The sequence below is a fragment of the Hemiscyllium ocellatum genome, chromosome 13 (genome assembly GCF_020745735.1).
Source record: "Hemiscyllium ocellatum isolate sHemOce1 chromosome 13, sHemOce1.pat.X.cur, whole genome shotgun sequence".
Taxonomy (NCBI): Eukaryota; Metazoa; Chordata; class Chondrichthyes; order Orectolobiformes; family Hemiscylliidae; genus Hemiscyllium; species Hemiscyllium ocellatum.
Genome location: NC_083413.1, coordinates 77,432,462 through 77,450,943, shown reverse-complemented (window position 1 = coordinate 77,450,943; position 18,482 = coordinate 77,432,462). Strand labels below are relative to the sequence as shown.

General features: G+C 42.8%; 1 protein-coding gene across 1 annotated transcript in view; it reads right to left on the bottom strand.

Moving 5' to 3' along the window:
* The window catches only part of LOC132821952 (glypican-1-like), a 195,692-nt gene that overhangs the window by 107,576 nt on the left and 69,634 nt on the right, over nt 1-18,482 (bottom strand). Inside the window, exon 2 of the mRNA XM_060834973.1 lies at nt 5,949-6,107. Within this exon, the coding sequence (XP_060690956.1) occupies nt 5,949-6,107 (159 nt within the window). The remainder of the gene's footprint in view (nt 1-5,948; nt 6,108-18,482) is intronic.

The window sequence follows — 18,482 nt, the reverse complement described above, 5'->3', positions numbered from 1 at the left end:
AAAAAGTGGGAATCTAGGCTATACTAAGAGACACAAATGGCACAAAGTGAGGAAGTTATGTTAAACCTTTCAAAATCACTGGATAGGTCTCTTCAGCAACAGTACTGTCACCACAGTTTAGTAAGAGGTCAAGGCCTAAAAGTAGGTATAAAATCGTGCTAAAGATAAGGGAATGGTTATATAGAGGATCTGAAGAAGCTGGGTTTAATAGAAGCCTTTCAAGTTATAAATACTAGATAGTGAGAAACTATTAGTATCGGTGTGAGGATCACTAATCAGAGGATACAGGTGAAAATGAAGCTATGCAGATTTATTTTTATAACCTAGAGTCCAGGTGGAAGATAGGTCAATAACACCTTTCAAAAGGAAATGGAAAAAATGCTCCAAATGGAAATGTTTGCAAGACGGGGCACAAGTAGGGAAATAAGGATAATGAAAACCCTTCCAAGGGGTTTGGTACAACTATGACGAATGTGATGGCATTCCTGGGCAGAGCACCATTCTGTGATTGCATGCTTCATGAACCCCAGCTTTCAGATGTTGTTGTGGTGTCTGCAGTTTTGCAGATCAACCTGTTTGTAAGACGGGGTCAGCAATGTGTCCCTGCTGGAATTGACTGAGCAGGTAAATAAAGGTGACTGCGACATTGTAATATATATTTGCAGTCCCACTTGATGACAGGTAACCAAATCAGCTCTGATATAACTGCAGCTATTATAGAGCTCAACTTGCTGAAACATGACTCGTTGTCTTCAGTCGAGACTGAAGAGTAAACTCAGAACAGCCCATCACACAAGCTTGAAGAACGAGCTAACACTAATGAAAAGGACAGACTTTTCTTAGACTTGGTAATGAAAAAGCATGTCTTCAATTTCTTTTCATTGCAATGATGTCCCAAACAATCAAATGCCGCTCTTGACTCCTGTCAGCATGCCTCAGCAATCACCAATAAATTAACAAAAGGTCACAAAATGATTTTTCACACAGACTACACCCCTTCAAAGTTTAGATGGGTGCATCAGGAAAAGGGTAGAAACAGTCAGATGAAAGATGTTAATGATAAGCCATGCATTAATATCAGTTAACATTCACTAGATAGTAAAGGACAGTCACATCATCATCTTTCGCAGGCAATCTTAACACAAGGGTCACCTGTCTTGTCAAGTGAATATTCAAAAGGATTTAGATTACATTAGATTCCCGACAGCGTGGAAACAGGCCCTTCAGCCCAACAAGTCCACAACGACCCTCCAAAGAGTAACTCACCCAGACCCATTTCCCTCTAACTAATGCAGCTAACACTATGGGCAATTTAGCGTGGCCAATTCACCTGACCTGCATACCTTTGGACTGTGGGAGGAAACCAGAGCACCCAGAGGAAACCCACGCAGACACGGAGAGAATCTGCAAACTCCACACAATTAGCCACCCAAGGCTGGAATCGAACCTGGGACCCTGGTGCTGTGAGGCAGCAATGCTAACCACTGAGCCACTGTGCTGCATTCATAGAGTCATGGAGATGTACAGCATTATTTAGAGAAGAGCCAAATGCATTCTTGTTAGGGCTAATATAATGTGAGTAGTTTTGTGTATTCATAGATTGTGAACATCTGGACCAGCATGTATTACCCACCTTAGTGACTTACTACACTATTATAGAGAGTAGTTGAGAGTCAAGCAGATCGATATGGGTCTGAAATCACATCTAGGCCAGACCAGGTTGGGTCGGCAGATTTCCCTCCTGAAAAGCGTTCATGAACAGATGGGTATTTACAACAATTGAGAGCAGTCATCGTTAGACTAGATTTTTAATTGCAGGTTTGATTTTTCTTATTGAATTCAAATGTCACCATCAAGCATGATGACATTTGAACCCACGCTCCCATAAATATCAGTCTGGGCTCCTGGATTACTCACCTAGTGACATTGCTACACCCTTCTCTTAATTGCTGATGTATATTATGTTTAACAATGATAGCAGCAGTCATGTGCAAAGAATGGAAATGTGTTGGCACAGGCTTGGAGGGTCAAAGGGCTTGTTCCTGTGCAGTTTTGTTCTTTGTTGGAAGAGTCTGTGCTAGTAAATATATCCACAGAACACAATTAAAGGTCACAGTGAAAACTGCAAATAGATCAACAGATGCTAACTTTCCTCACAATGTTCAGGCTCTGCACACTCCTGATCCAGGTTTGTCCAGAGACAACAGTAGAAGATTGAGTGTGAAGGCAGCGTTTGGTATGCTTTCCTTTATTGGTCAGAGTATGGAGTACAGGAGTTGGGAGATCATGTTGCGGCTGTATACAGGGCATTGGTTAGGCCACTTTTGGAATATTACGTGCAATTGTGGTCTCCTGCCTATCAGAAGGATATTGTGAAACTTGAAAGGGTTCAGAAAAGATTTACAAAGATGTTGCCAGGGTTGGAGGATTTGAGCTATAAGGAGAGGTTGAATAGGTTAGGGCTGTTTTCCCTGGAGCGTTCAAGACTGAGAGGTGACCTTACAGATATTTATAAAATCATGAGGGGCATGGATACGATAAATAGACAAAGTCTAGGGGAGTCCAGATCTCAATGGCAGAGGTTTAGGGCAAGAGGGGCAAGATATATAAGAGACCTAAGGGGCAACGTTTTCAAGCAGAGGGTGGTACGTGTATGGAATGAGCTGCCAGAGGAAGTGGTGGAGGCTGGTACAATTGCATCATTTAAAAGGCATCTGGATGAGTATATGAATAGGAAGGGTTTGGAGGGATATGGGTCAGGGTGCTGGCAGGTGGGACTAGATTTGGGTTAGGATATCTGGTCAGCATGGACAAGTTGGACCGAAAGGTCTGTTTCTATGCTGTACATCTCCATGACTCTATGAATGCAGATGTTGGAGATCAGAGTCAAAATGTGTGGTGCTGGAAAAGCACAGCCAGTCAGGCAGCATCCAAGGAGGAGAATCGACGTTTCAGGCATAAACATTCCTGATGAAAGGCTTATCCTCCCTGACCTGCTGTGCTTTTCCAGCACCACATTTTCTGACAACAGCAGAAGTGAGTCAGAATTACAGTCAAGCACCAGACTAAACACCTTTTGAAGTGTGTGAGAGTGAGAGTGAGAGTGAGAGTGAGAGAGAGTGTGTTTGTGTGTTGTGTGGGCATGTGTGCGCGTGCATGAGAGAGAGATAGCATGTGTGTGAGTGAGAGAGTGAGCGAGAGCGCGAGAGAGAGAAACAGACAGACGGTGGGGGTGGGGGGGAAGACAGAGAGAGAAAGAAAGAGTGAGTGAGAGAGTGGCGGGGGGAAAAAAAAAGAGTGTAGAGCATCTAGCCATTTATTTCATTTACTCTCCGTGAGGCATTGCTATGCGAAAATTAGCTCCCACTTTATACTATTTAGAACAATAACTATTTTGAAAGTAATTTGTTAACTGTGAAATGTTTTGTAACACCTTATGGACCTCAACAGCATCTGTGGCAATACAGAAGGTTCACCCATGAACTGGACAGGGTCAAAAAACAGCAAATTGTCAATAATTTGCGAGACTTCACCTCCCCCTCCATTCCCCAGGCTCCCTGCCTCATCTCCAAATGGATTAAGGTGTTAGCTTTCTGAGGAGGAGGAGTAAGGTTCAACATCAGCCCACATGTATTTGGCCTCCAGGTCAGTGTGTTGTCCACAGGAACAGAATGCTAACAGAAGCTAGAGTGTGTAGAGTGGCTCTTTCTTCCTTAAGAATATTAAACACTCAAAAGCTGTCCATAATATGAACACAGATGATTTAATGTGAATTTGGTCAAAGCATTAAATTCCACATCGATCTGAGCTGCCAACTAGTTGGATTGATTTACAGACAGGAACTCATTGACCTACCAAGGATTGATGCTTTGATAGCTCTGAGAGAGACCTCCCCAAATGATCACACTCACCTGCAGGATTTTGTGTGAATTAGTTCAGTTTTCAGTTGTTTGCTTTCACTTTCCACAACATTAGCCTTGAAGAGGTTCAGAAGCCAAAGTTATTGGATTGCCTTGTCCATACATTGTGTTTCATCCTGACACTGAATAAAATGGAGCAAGGTGAACCCAAATTTCTGCCTCGAATGGTCTGGATTTAGCTCGTCTTCCTCACAATATAGAGCAGTGATGGGGGAAAAGGGAAGTGCTATAAACGCTAATCAGTGTGGGGGAGCATGGCTCAGGGAGAAAACATCACTAAGAGTTCCCATTCTAAAGATTGGTGGAACATTATTGCAAATCAATATCTCAAAAGAAAAGCAGGGGGGATGGGGAGAAACATTAAACGCTCCAACAGTTTTAACAATCTCAATTTCATTTCCTTTCTCCAGCGAGACATTTACAATATCTTGCATATGCTGCATCAGAAATAGCTCATATAATAGACAGAGCAGTCCGCCTACTCAAACCTTTTACCAACTGGAAAAGCATTCCTAGGAAATAACAGCATCACATAGCATGGAAACAGACCCTTTGGTCCAATTAATGTCACCCATTTCTCATGAACTGAGTTGAGATTGAAACTTCACTTGAGCTTCTTATTGACAACGGAGGAAAGGAGTTGGCTTGATATACCCTGGCTCATGGCTTTGGAATGGACCTTACACCCAAGAACGAACACCGATTTCCGATGTGAAACAAAAGTCTCCAAATATTGGAACAGCAAATCCTCAGTGTGCCATCCTTCCACATTCACTCATGGTATTGTACCTTCGTTGTCGTGTTTGCACACTGGATGCCAACTTTGAAACAGCGTGAGCCAATAACTATGAATGATTTGGTTTCTTGCTGTGATGAAAGCACATCATTCGGCTGAGTCAATCCTGGCTACTCAACGTCCAAGTACCACTGAGCAAACTCATTGAAATGGCAGAGTTGTGCAATCCACCCATTACTGGCTGATAACAGAAAGCTTCTGCTCTGTGCAGGTGCAAGTATGACAGGCAAATCTTAACAACCAAATGTCCAGAAGTATTTCAAAGCATTTTTTTTAAAACAAAACATGAAAGCAGGAACATACAGCAAGTTAGTTCATGTGCACTCAAAAAGAACTAAAAAGAATCCCCAAACAGAACATTAAAAATTATACAAATCACTTGAACTGCTTGATTGGGTTCCAGTAAGTCATTCCCTCCAGGTATCTGTTATTCTATACGTAAATCACTTAAGTTGTTTGATTAGATTCCTGTACGGAAACCCTTCTCAGTAACCAGTGCTCAAGAAATGAATAATTCAAACCTCTTGTGCACAACTCATTCCAACTTATCCAATATTTTACATGTGACTTCAGCTCAGTGGTAGTCTTCTTGCTCTTAAGCCCAGATACATGGGCATTGGAGGCAGTCTGAAAATAAATGTTACAAGGCTGATACCAGGGATGAAGGGAGTGTCTTATGTGGACGGATAGATTAGATTGGTCCTATGTTGGAATATAGAAAAATGAGAGGTGACCTCATTAAAACAGAGTTCTTAAGATGACTTGAAAAGGGGAGATGGGGAAAGGTTGCTTCTTCTTGTGAGAGAGTTTAGGACCAGAGGGTATACTCCCAGAATAAGGAGCCACACACTTAACACAGAAATGAGGAGGAATCTTTTCTCTCAGAGGATGGTGAACCTGTGGAATTCTTTATGGTTGAAGTTGGGTCATCATGTATATGCAAGGTTGAAAGAAACATTTTAATCAGTAAGGAAATCAAGGATTATGAGGAAAAGTGAATTTGAGAATTATCAGCCATTGAATGATGGAGCAGACTAAATGGGTTGAATGGCCTCCATCTGTCCCTACATCTCATGGCCTTATGGTCTCATCCAAGTATTCTGGGTTGAATCTGAGCAGCTCCTTCCTCCCTGCATGCTGCTTCACACCTCCCTTTCCCTCCCCCAATGACTCTGCTCCCATTTGGCTTTGCCCTAGATCATGGGACAACCTGCAGGACATATAGAACTTACTGTCGAAGCTGTTGTGTTGCGTCGTGAGCATCATCTGCACTGTATTGCTGGCATTCCTCACCATTGCCTCGAATTCACTGAGGCTCCTTTTGGCCAAGTTGTCCTCCATTTCGCTCGTACAGCAGGTGTAACCCTGTGGGCAGATCCGCAGGTGCTCTCCTGAAACATAACATACATCCAAATGTGAGAATGAAGTTTGATAGTGTTCTGGACCAGACTAAACCCTCTAAAACATTAAGAAGTTAGCCTAGACTCTAACTTTTTCTTATTTAAAACGTAAGTATAAAGCATTGCATTCCATTGGTTAAACTACCAGCCTTGAAGCAAAACACACGATATTAATTCACTTAAGTTAAAAAACGGCATAAGAAATTAAAATAACAACTCTATTGGAAAACTTAAAGAATGACAGATTATTTAGCTACCAAACAGGTAACCGTTCCAAAACAGCAACATCCCATAAACATACCCTTGCTAATGGCAAATTCAGTAAAACGTAGATTGTCTCACATGCAATTCTATAGTCCAGGAAGAAAAACATAGGGAAAACTCAGAGTGCAGGAGGGAAGAGGCCTACAGCATCTTCCAAACTCAGCTTCAAGACCTCCGGCAACAACTGCTATTGAAAAACTCAAACTAAAAATTCTGGTTCTGCTGGTACTTGACCCCACCCATTCAGGCTGCATCTATTGTTCCAACATTTAAAAAAAAACAAGGCCTAACAAACCGTTTACTCTCTTAGAATCAAATAGACAGCATGGTACCTCTATCTTAAAACCTCTCTTCAAAAAATAACAGGACAACCTATACCTCTTAAAGTCACAATATTGTCATAGTGAAAAGGCTGAACCAATTAAAAACCTGGTCAAAGTATTTTCAAATTTTCCCAAAATGTAATCTTCTAATAGCCTACTGGAAGTGAAGGAATACCTATAAGTTTTCTGTTTCCCAGGAACCCCAAGGGAAGCTTTGTTAAAAGGTGTTCAAAATGATAAGGAGCTCTGAAAACAATGATAGGGAGAAGTTGCTTCCACTGGAAGGAGCAGAGGGCAGGGTTTAAGATCATTGGCAAAAACCAACAGTGAGGGAGAGTCAGGAGACTTTTTTTTGCAAAGAGACAAGGAATGGTTCAAAATATACTGCTTCAAAAGATGTCGGAAGCAGATTCAGTAAAAAAAAATTCAAAGGGAATTTGATAAGATGGAATATTTGTGAGGTATTTAAGAAATGAGGAAAGAGTGGGTGAGTGAGACAAACGAGATAGCCTTGAGCAAGTATCTGAATAATTTGTGAAATGACACGGTAAGTATTTCATTATGTTTCATGATCAATATAAATTTAAAGACATGTTTATGAAATCATCACAATGTTACCAGAAGGTCCAATAATCTCATACTCCATTTTAGCTCAGATCACTTGAAGCATGACATCGAGTTATGACATCAGAAGCATGCTGTTCTGTTGTAAACTATTAGCTACATACTAGCCCAGATACTTTGTTTACCTCAGCAATGTAATGACTGTATTTATTAGCTAGTTGCAATAAGTATCTTTTGGATTCTTCTCTATGACAACACGTGGGACCAGTTTCTTATATTTGGGGTGATAACATGAACATTATCGCAATACACTTAACCCTATCAGAAGCAAATTCACACACCAGTAACAGTAGCAAGGTAACTTTGGAACACGGTCTGCACCATTGGTGCCTTCTTCACATGTCTAGTAGATGAATTGATGTGTGCGTGACTGCCATAATTCATCAACAACTGCATTAATACTGCATATTATGACAATCGCAAAAAGTTGAGTTAGATGCACTTTGGTCTCTTGTCAGTTAGTTACTCCTATGTTTCTACTTGCCATGCACTTGCTTAATAGGAGGAAGTGAGGACTGCTGTTGCTGGAGATTTGAGTCGAGAGTGTGCTGCTGGAAAAGCACAGCAGAGCAGGCAGTATCTGAGGAGCAGGAGAATCGAGGTTTCAGGCAAGAGCCCTTCATCAGCAATGGGTAGGGCCTATTACACAATGCAATCCGACTCATCAGCATCAAGAATTGAAAACAAACAGCTCACACTTGGCTCCAATCCAACTGGTTTGGGAACCACATTATTTAGTTTTTGATTGGTATGGAAATTTCTAAAATGCATATTTCAGCACTCCATCTGAGGCTCCTTAATTACAAAAGACTATCGCTCTTCACCCAATCAGCTTCTCCCCTCTCCTCAAGCAACCCCAACAAAGCTACCAAAGCACCAGTTGCCTATGGTAATTTCTCCAATGGCTGTTTTGTTAGCTCTTCCAACAGGCATATTTAACACTAATGAGGAGCTATCTTTAACCATCTCTTCAAGCTAGGTGCTAAAATAATCATGGCACTTGGACTAACTCCCCATAGAAAATACAGTAGAATAGACAAACCTAATTTGTATGCTTCATGCAAACACTAATTTCTGTTACTGAGCTATGGGCTACTTAATGTTCAGAATGTTGAATTTTTATCAGCAACAATTGGGCTACCCTAGTGCACTGAGAAAAAGATACTTGACCTAAAAGCAAAATACTGCAGTTGCTGGGAAATGAAACACACAGCAGGTCTGGCAGCATCTGCACAGATGGAAACACAGTTAATGGTTCGAGTCTGGCAAAACTTCAAGTTCTGAAAATGATACTAGAATGGAAACATTCTCTCTTCATAGATAATGCCAGACTTGCTGAGTTTCCCCAGCATTGCCTGGATATAGACACTTTGCTGAAGATCACAGGTTCAATCCTGGACCTTGTCCATCTCATCCAGCGCAATCGGAGTTGTGAATGTGGATTGGCAAGGGACAAAAGTCAGCCGCTCCCTCACTCCCGATTGTCAGACAGTGACTCAAGTAGAAAGCACAAGTGAGAGGGGAACCCAAGCTCCCCTGTTGACAGTTCACCACCCTCCCCATGACCTGTTTTAAATACACTTTCTATTTTCTCACATTGCCTATAGGTATACCAGATTGATTCCTAGGATGGCAGGACTGATGCTTGAAGAGAGACTGGATTAGTTATGCTAAGTTCACTACAGTTTAGATGATTCTGGGGTGGGGTTCTCATAAAAGATATACAAAATTCTAACATTAGACAGGGTAACCACAGGAAGGATGTTCCTAATGACCAAGGAGTCCAGAAGTCAGGTCATAGTGTAAGGATACAGCATAGGCGATTAAAGATTGAAGAGAAATGTCTTCACCCAAAGAGTGGGAGCCTGTGGAATTCTCTACCACGGAAAATGGTTGAGGCCAAAAACATTGAACATCTTCACGAAGGAATCGGATATAACCCCAAAGGCTAAACAAGGTCAAGGAGCATTTGTAGAAATCGGGAACAGGAATTTGAGTTGGATGATCAGCCTTATCATACTAAATGGTGCAGCAGGCTTGAAGGGCCGAATGGCCTACTCTTACCCCCTATTTTTGATGTTTCCATGTCATGAAAGTATCGTCATGCAGCGCTGCCTGAAAGTTGTGGCTGGTGTGCATGTCGAGGAAAATTATGCCAGGTCTGTGGTCCTCACTCCATCCACCTTATTGACAGGAGAAGGAGAGAATTTGCTCCTTAGCAAATCTATTGAATGTCAATCAGAAGGAGTTCGGGCTATTTCAATTCAACATCTCAGCTCTACAAACATCTTTCTGTGTGATAAACAGGACAGAAAATGTAAATACTAAAACATAACGGAATGCAATAACCTGAACCTATCAAGTCGCAACACCCATTGGGCCTGATTGATATGACAATGCAGATGGAGGCACTGCTAGGTGGGAAGGTAGATTGGTGGGGGGGCAGGTAGTACACACCTCTACACATTGGCTGACAAGACTGATATAGCCTATAGCAACTGCCTCAGACCATCTGTGATGACAGGAACAAAGAGGAATTTATTGTCACATGTACTCATGGAAATACAGCAAAAAGTATGTAAGCCGCCGTCTTAGTTACCTAGGTACATATTCTCGAATACAAATTCTTAAGGGAAAAGGAACAGAAAAATAAAATAAATAAAAAGTCCTTCAATAAGTTAGACAAACAGAGAAATAAGAGTTCAGAATGACAGTCCTACTAACCCAGACCATGCCAGACTTCACCTCATGGCCAGGAATAGAGTCCACGCTGAGGCTGAGAGCCTGGGCTGCCTCACACCGCGGACGTTGCTGATGCCGCACGAGGAAGGGAGGGCAAAAGAAAAATTTTTTTAAATGCAAAAAGACAGAGGGGAACAAGAAAAGAGATGGATGGAGGGGGGCGGTGGGGGCTCCAGCTCAGGAATCTGACTCCACTGCCACCTTGGAGAGCCGACCAAGAGATTTTACTGCGTAGTCTCCAAGCTAGAAGCTTTAAAATTCTTTGATGGGTGCATTCGTTGCCCATTTCATAGAGCAGTGAAGACTCACGTGTAGGTCAGACCAGGTTAGAAGAGTCCTCCGCTAAAAGGACATTAGTAAGCCAGATGGGGTTTTGTGATGATCAATGTTTGTTTCATGGCCATCATCACAGCGAATCATAAATTCAGAATGAGAAGTGCAGTAATTGAATTTAAAATCCTCCAGCTACCCTGAAGGGATTCAAACTTGTGTCTCCAGAGCATAATGCTGGGATGACGAGTCCAGTGACATTACTATGGTCCCCCCGAAGACTTAGATTCTAATCACACTCCCCAGAGGTGAGTACTTAATTCAGGCTCCATTACGAGGGGAGGCAGTGCACTGTTCATTCACAAACCCAGTCAGTGAGGGATTGTACAGAAGACAACCTTTACACATTTGGATATTTATTTGCAGTTATACATCCAAGCATAAACATAAGACCATAAGATGTTGGAGCAGGACTAAGCCATTCAGCTCATTGACCCTGTTCCACCATTCAATAGCTGATTTGACAATCCTCAACTCCAGTTTTAGCCTTTTCCCCATTACTGCAGATTCCTCTATTGTTTAAAACTATGTCTATCTCATCCCTGAACACAATTAATTACTTAGCATCTTCCCTCCTCTGGAATAAAGAATCCCATTGATTCATTAGCCTCAAAGGACAAATTCCCCCTCATTTTTATCTTAAATGGGTGACCCCTTACCCTCAGATGATGCTCCCGGTGTCAGACTCTCCAATAAGCAGAAATAACCTTCCCCCCTACTTTTACTCTGGCAAGTCACCCAATAATCTTGGATGTTTCAATAATGTTGTCTCTCATTCTTCTAAACTCCATTGAGTACAGGCCCAACATTCTTAACCTCTCCTTATAAGACGGTCCCAACAAGCTAGGGATCAGCCGAGTGAAGCTTCTCTGGACTGCCTCCAATGCCAGTTAGATCTTTCCTTAGATAAGGAGCCCAAAGCTGGTCAATGGATTCTAGATGTGCTCTAACTAATGCCTTGTATATAGATTTAGCAGAACCTCCCTACTTTTATATTCCATTCCCTTTGATGTAAAGACCAACATTCCATTTGCCTTCCCCTATACCTACTCGCTAGCTTTTTATGTAAGAGGACTCCCAAATCACTCTGTGCTGTAGCTTTCTGCAGTCTTTCTCCATGTAAATAATACTCAGCTCTAATATCCCTGTGAAAGCACACAACCTGACATCTCCCCAGATTATATTCCATCTGTCAAAACCTTTGGTCATCTTAACCCTACAGTTTTAGTCCATGTCTATTTGTAGGGGCTCAGTGAATCCCGGGTTAATCCCCACACAATTTACCAGAAGTAACTTAGATATTTTTCATCAACCTGTTCAGAGATGTTAGGACCCACTTCTGGAGCAGGTGGGACTTGAACCCAGGCCTCCTGGCCTAGAGCGAGGGACACTACTGTTGCGTCACAAGAGCTCGAACAGAATTAATCTACAATTGTGTGCAACATTTCTTGAGATGCCGAGTGTTGATTTGATTTGATTTATCAGAGTCTTGTGTACCTAAGTACAGTGAAAAGCTTTGTTTTGCAAGCAGTACAGGCAGATCATAGCAAAACAAGAACATAGAGCTGAAAGAGTGCTTAAACAGAGTCAGGTATGTAGGTTACACTGCAAGCGAGGTGCACAAAACGAGATCAACATTACTTGAAGTTAGCGAGACCTATTCATCAGTCTAATAACAGCAGGAGGGAAGCTGCTCTGCAACCTGCTGGCGTGTGTTCAAGCTTCTGTATTTTCTGCCTGACGGAAGAGATAGGAAGAGAGCATTACCAGGGTCAGAGGAGTCTTTGATTATGTTGGCAACAAGACATGCAAATTGAGTCCATGGATGGGAGGTTGGCTTTTGTGATGGGATGTGCACGCAGCCTTACGGTCCTGGGCAGGGCAGTTGCTGCACCAGGCCGTTTTGCACCCGTATAGTATGTTTTCCGTGGTGCATCTGTAAAAGTTGGCGAGGGTCCTTATGGATATGCTGAATTTCCTGAGCTACGTGAGGAAGAAGAGGGGTTGTTGAGATGTTAAACAAAAATAAAGGTAGATGCAAAACATCTCACGGCACTCTTTCATGGAGGAAAAGGGGAATTCTTCTCACTAGCCTATCCTACAGGAATTCCGCAATCGGAAAGGATTATCTGCATACTATCTCATTGCTCTTTGTAGGAGTTTGCTGTGCACAAATTAGTGACCATGGTCTTCATTTTCAACACAGACTGCATTTCAAAAGTGCTTCAACATTGTGACATCATGAAAGGCATGGTCCAAACATAACTGTCTTTTCTGTTTTCCCTTTAAAGCGCTGAGAATAAAGGGTCTCATGTGGTTGGAACCTTGCCATGATTTAATCTAGTGTGGAATGTCAAATAGCTGAAAATGGGGGAGGGGGTGGATGATAGCAAGTGGCAGAATATGGGGGCCACTAACTTTTTTGTCTCCTTCCACCCTATCTTTCCCTGTGAGTGAGATTACACATTCTTCCTACAACACACACTGTCTTCTGTGTGAACTTGATACAATTCAGAGGTAAGTGCAGTAGTCCCAACTCGCCGTTGTGATGTTTCGCTGCTCAGCCTTTTGTCCTCTATCTCAGGCCTAGCTCGCAACATGGGCTTGGAAGGCTGAGCGATATTCAAAACGCTGAATGGCGCATACACTGGGATGGGCTCAGAAATGGCCTCGTTTCACATTTGCAAAGGTTAAGCATGAATGGAGAGTGTGATGAATAATAGGACACGAACTCACGAAGGTTAGCATGTTATCTAAAGAGAGGGAGCGACATTTCCAGCTTCTATTTTTAAACCATGGAAAGAGTTATTATTAACACAACCAGCCATTTCTTTCCCCATTGCTGTTCCTTTCTTTTTTGTTAAATTATAGCTTTGAATGTTGAATTGTGCTGACAGGTGAAGCTTTGCAACAAGTCAGTCACTTCAGCATTTGGTAAAGGGAATGTAATTAGCATCAATAAAGGCCGTCATTAACCCTGGTGCTGAGAGATTGAGTGTCTCACTTTTAGCCTCATTACATCAACAGTGTTAACTTTTTCCAAGTCTGTCTCCCCAATGAAGTCATCAGCAAAGTCTCTTTGTGTATATAGTACAAACAAACAAAGAAAGAACTTGCATTTGTATAACGCCCTTCAGAACCTCAGAACTTCCCAAATACTTGACAAATGAAATTTGTGTCAGTGTAGAAGTCGAGAACATGGTACAAAATGCACGTGCAGCAACATCCCAGCAAAAGCAATGTGAGATTAATAGATTTTTTTTGAAATGATGATGAATGAGTGGTAAATATTGCCCTAGTCTCTAAGCAGCACTCCTGCGTTCTTATTCAAAGCAATGCCTTGGGATATTTTACATCTAGGTGAAGGGTGGACATGGATTGATGTAAACCTTCCTTTGTTTTTATCAATGTTACTTGAGATAATGAGAATATCTCGTCATTATGGCATTGCTACATGTGGAAGCTTGCTGTATGAACACTGGTTGTAATACATCCCACATTCTAACAGTAAGGAGCCTTCAAAACATACTTCTTTGGCAATGAAGTGCTTAAGGATTGATTAAAAAAAAGTTAAAGATTCAATTTAAATGCAAGTCCATCTATCCTTTTGTATCTACTAATTACTACCTTTTTGTTCCTGTATCGCCATTTTTGATCTTTTTAGATGCACTCAGTCCTGATATAATGTCTCGGATTGTTCATAATGGTTTAGCCTAATGTGTAAGTGCTGATCACAGGGTTTCAAGCATCTTCTGTATAGCCAGTCTGCCATAGGCATTGGTTATAGTGCAATGGCACCAGGTTAGAGAGTACCAAAACAGACCCTTTTGGTCCAACCCGTCCATGCCAACCAGATATCCTAAAATAATCTAGTCCTATTTGTCAGCATTTGGCCCTGATCCTTCTAAACCTATCCTTCCCATTCACATGCCCTTTAAATGCTGAAATTGTACCAGCCTCCAACACCCCCTCAGGCAGCTTATTCCATACACTCACCACCCCCAGCGTGTAAAAGTTCTTCCTTTTATACTTTTTCCCTCCTCATCTTAAATCTATGCCTCTAGTTTTGGACTCCCCTACCTGGGGAAAAACTTCACCTATTTACCCTGTCCATGGCCCCTCATGATTTTATAAACCTCAATAAGGTCATCCCTCAGTGTCTAAATGTCCAGGGAAAACAGCCCCAGCCTATTCAGTCTCCCTCTGTAGCTCAGACCCTCCAACCCTGGCAACATCCTTGTAAATCTTTTCTGCACCCTTTCAAGTTTCACAACATCGTTCCTACAGCAGGGAGACCAGAATTGAAAGCAGCATTCCAAAAAGGGTCTAACCAATGAGCTGTATAGCCACAGCATGACCTCCCTACTCCAATAGTCCAGAGTGTGATGCTGGAAAAGCACAGAGAGCAAGAGAATGAACGTTTTGGCCGTAAGCCCTTCATCAGGACTCATGCCCGAAATGTTGATTCTCCTGCTCCTCAGATGCTGCTTGACCTGCTGTGCTTTTCCAGCACCACACACTGATCTCCAGCATCTGCAGTCCTCGCTTTCTTCTACCCTTCCCTACTTCTACGCTCAATGTACTGTGGGTGAAGACAATTTGACTTTAAGCAAATGCCACTTGCCTCTGCTGTGTTGTCAGAAAGGTGCAAAGATTAAGAGTGAAGTTGCACTTTCATACTGGTGGCATCAGTCAGCCTCAGTCTTTCTTGTCTGGCTGAGCTGGGCTGATATAAAAAAATGTGCGTGAATAATGTCACATTGGTTGCTACTCAACTGAGTGCCCAGAGGGATCATAACCTCCACAGCACACATCCACTCCACCTTGCGTTGGCATCATGGACACATGTAAAGTGTCAAGCAGAATACACAGAAAGATGGCAATCTGATTCCTAGCGTTATGAGAAAAGACCAGGCAAACTTCAAATATACCATTTTGAAATTAGAACAATGCAGTAGGATCAATCCACATCCAAATGCATCAAGACTTGGACAAATCAATAGATTTTGACTAATAATAATACTCATCTCCAAGAGGAGAGAATCCAAACACCTCCCCTTGACATTCAATGGCATTTCAAATGATCAATGTCCTCATGGGGGTTACCATTGACCAGAAGCTAACTGGACCATCTATTGAAATACTGCATCCACAAGAGCAGGTCTAAGGCTGGGGGGTAGGGGATGGTGGGATTAGGATATTGAATTCAACGCTCAGCGATAATCGGACTGAATGGTGAAGCAGGCCTGAGGGGTCTTCTAAGTTTATGTGCTGCAGATAGATACAGACTGCAAAGCTACATCCGAAAATTGGTGTGGAAGGGAGGGAGCGTGCACATTTTTGTGTACAACACTGCAAAGGATACATGAGCAGCGAATATGTCTGAGCATCAACCAGGTTTCAAAGAGCAGTGATGGGAATTGAGGAGTGTGTATGAATGAAAAACTCCTTCTCGGCAACCAGAGAAAAACTATAGGGAAGCAGGGTTGGAAGAACTGAAAATCATAATGCAGTTGTGAAAGAGGGACAGATTTTCCCACCACCCCAGGCTGCCAAATCGCTCAGACATATGTATTATTGTCACTAATCTAATAACCGTGCGAACCAGTTATCCTGAGGTCCTCAGTGGTCAACATTTCTTCTAATGAAACTGAAAGAAGAGTTGAGGCATGGCCAATGCAGCTGCCTCAACCCTTTTAGTGAATACCACACTATACTTGTCAACATGGGAGCAGACAAGTAGCAAGAGATGACAACCGCAGTAATCAGTCGGCTGCTAGTCAGGGCCTGCTATTTCCAAATAAAAACAAACACTCACTTTGATCTCAGCCTGCCATTCCCCCAGTCAAGCAAGCCAGACTGAGACTGACTTTGGGAGAAGGTGAGAACTGTAGATGCAGGAGATCAGAGTCAAAAAGTGTGGTGCTGGAAAAGCACAATCGATTGGGCAGCATCTGAGCAGCAGGAGAATCGACGTTTCAGGCATAAGCTCTTCATCAGGAATGAGGGGGGTCCAAAGGGGCTGAGAGATAAATGGGAGGGTGGTGGGGCTGGGTGGGGGGCTGGGGGGGGGGGGGGGGGGGGGGGGGGGGGGGGGGGGGGGGGGGGGGGGAGGGGAGGGCAGGTAGCTGGGAAGGCAATCGGTAGATCAAGGTTGGGGTGATGTTGATAGTTTGGTGGGGAGGTGGGGAGAGTGGAGCAGATAGGCGGGAAGGAAGATGGACAGGTAGGACAGTTCAAGAGGGCGGTGCCGAGTTGATTGGTTGGATCTGGGATGAGGTGAGGGGAGGGGAGATGAGGAAACTGGTGAAATCCACGTTGATCCCGTGTGGTTGGAGGATCCCAAGGTGGAAGATGAAGCGTTCTTCCTCCAGGCATCGGGTGGTTAGAAATTGGCATTGAAGGTTGAACCCAGAAGCTTGGGCTTGAGTTTGCCATACTTGCTCAGGGCTACAAGAGCCTGCAAGGTATTTGGTTTGATGATCAGTCTGTGACACTGGTTAGGTGCCTGTGCAGTGACCTTGAATCTTTGTTCCTCTGATACTTTGTGTTGCCATTGTGCAGGAATCCAAGGAAATGAAGTTGAAGACAATCAGATCAGCCATGGTCCCAATGATTGGCAGGGAAGACTCTATGGGGCTAGATGGCCTATTTCCACCCTTGCATCTTGTAGTCTCATCCTTTCCATATGGTCTCTCACCACTCAAGAACTAACCCATATTTCTGGTTTTTCCTATAAGTATGTTGCACTTCTCATTTAATGTTTTTTTTAATATAAACATAGTAAATAGCGTCGAGCCCATTCAGCTCTTCACAGTGATCATTCAACTCTGAACCGTAGTGCTGCTTTAACCCCATACTCTTTGAAGTTTTTAACCCAAAGAACTATATCCACGTCCTTCGTGAAAACATTCAACGTTTTGGCTTCAGCCACTTTCGGTGGCAGAGATTTCCACAGGCTTTTCACTCTCTGGGTGAAGAAATTTATCCTCATCCAAGTCCAAAATGGCCTGCCCCATATCAAGATATCCCTTATTCATAGGGTGAGGGGCTCACTAGTTAGGCCAGCATTAATTGCTTATCCTTAATTGACCTGGAGAAGGTGGTGGTGAGCTGCCTTCTTGAACAGCTGCAGTCTTTATAGTGTAGGTTGACCCACAATCCTATTAGAGAGGGAATTGTGAGACTTTGACCCAGCGACAGTGAATGAATAGTGATATATTTACTAATTCAGATGCTATTCCTTCTTCCAAATATTTGCTCATTTATTTATCCTCTCTGAGTCCCCTCGAAATATCTTTGCATCCTCCTCACTACGCACACTTCCACTTAGATTTGTGTCATCTGCAAAATCGGGCATTCAATCCCCACACTCAAAATGTCTACACTACACCACCGACCATGCTTCAAAATGGACTACTTGTCGAGCAGGACACAAAAGGCATCATTTAAATGCAAATGTTTCTCTCCTGCATGACCTGCAGCGATATCTATTCTTCTGGTAACACAGGTAAAACGATACCTTTGACAACGAAAATGATGGTTCCTTTCGAGGGAATCAAAACACTTTTCAGCTTGTGCCAAAGCCAACAGGAAACATTATTGGAAAATAGTTAGAAATATCCTGCAGCATTATTCTTGTATGAAGAGCAAACTCTGGTCCAAACCCACAAATCTAACAAGCAAGAACTAGCATTCATACAACAACTTAGCTTATGCCCCTGGAAGTACCTCAAAGCCTTTCATTTGAACACTTTGAAGAATTGCAGGCAAATGTAAAAGAGTGATGAAAGGCCTATTAATGTCCTTTTATGGTGCAGGTTGCAGGAATGTAGGATGATGGACAGTGAAGGAGCAGCGTGTAATGGAAGTGACAGTGCTGGGGGAAACAATGTAAAGGAAGGGCAAGGGGAGAGGCTGACAAGGTTAGGAAGGGGAGAAGGGTCGAGGCAAGAGAAAGCTAAAGAGCAAAGTGAGAGCTGAGGAACAAGTGAGGCCTGAGGAAAACTAAAAAGGGTGGAGATCACAGCGGGTCAAGCAGCATCCATGGAGAGGAAGCAAGCTCACGTTTCAAGTGGGCAGC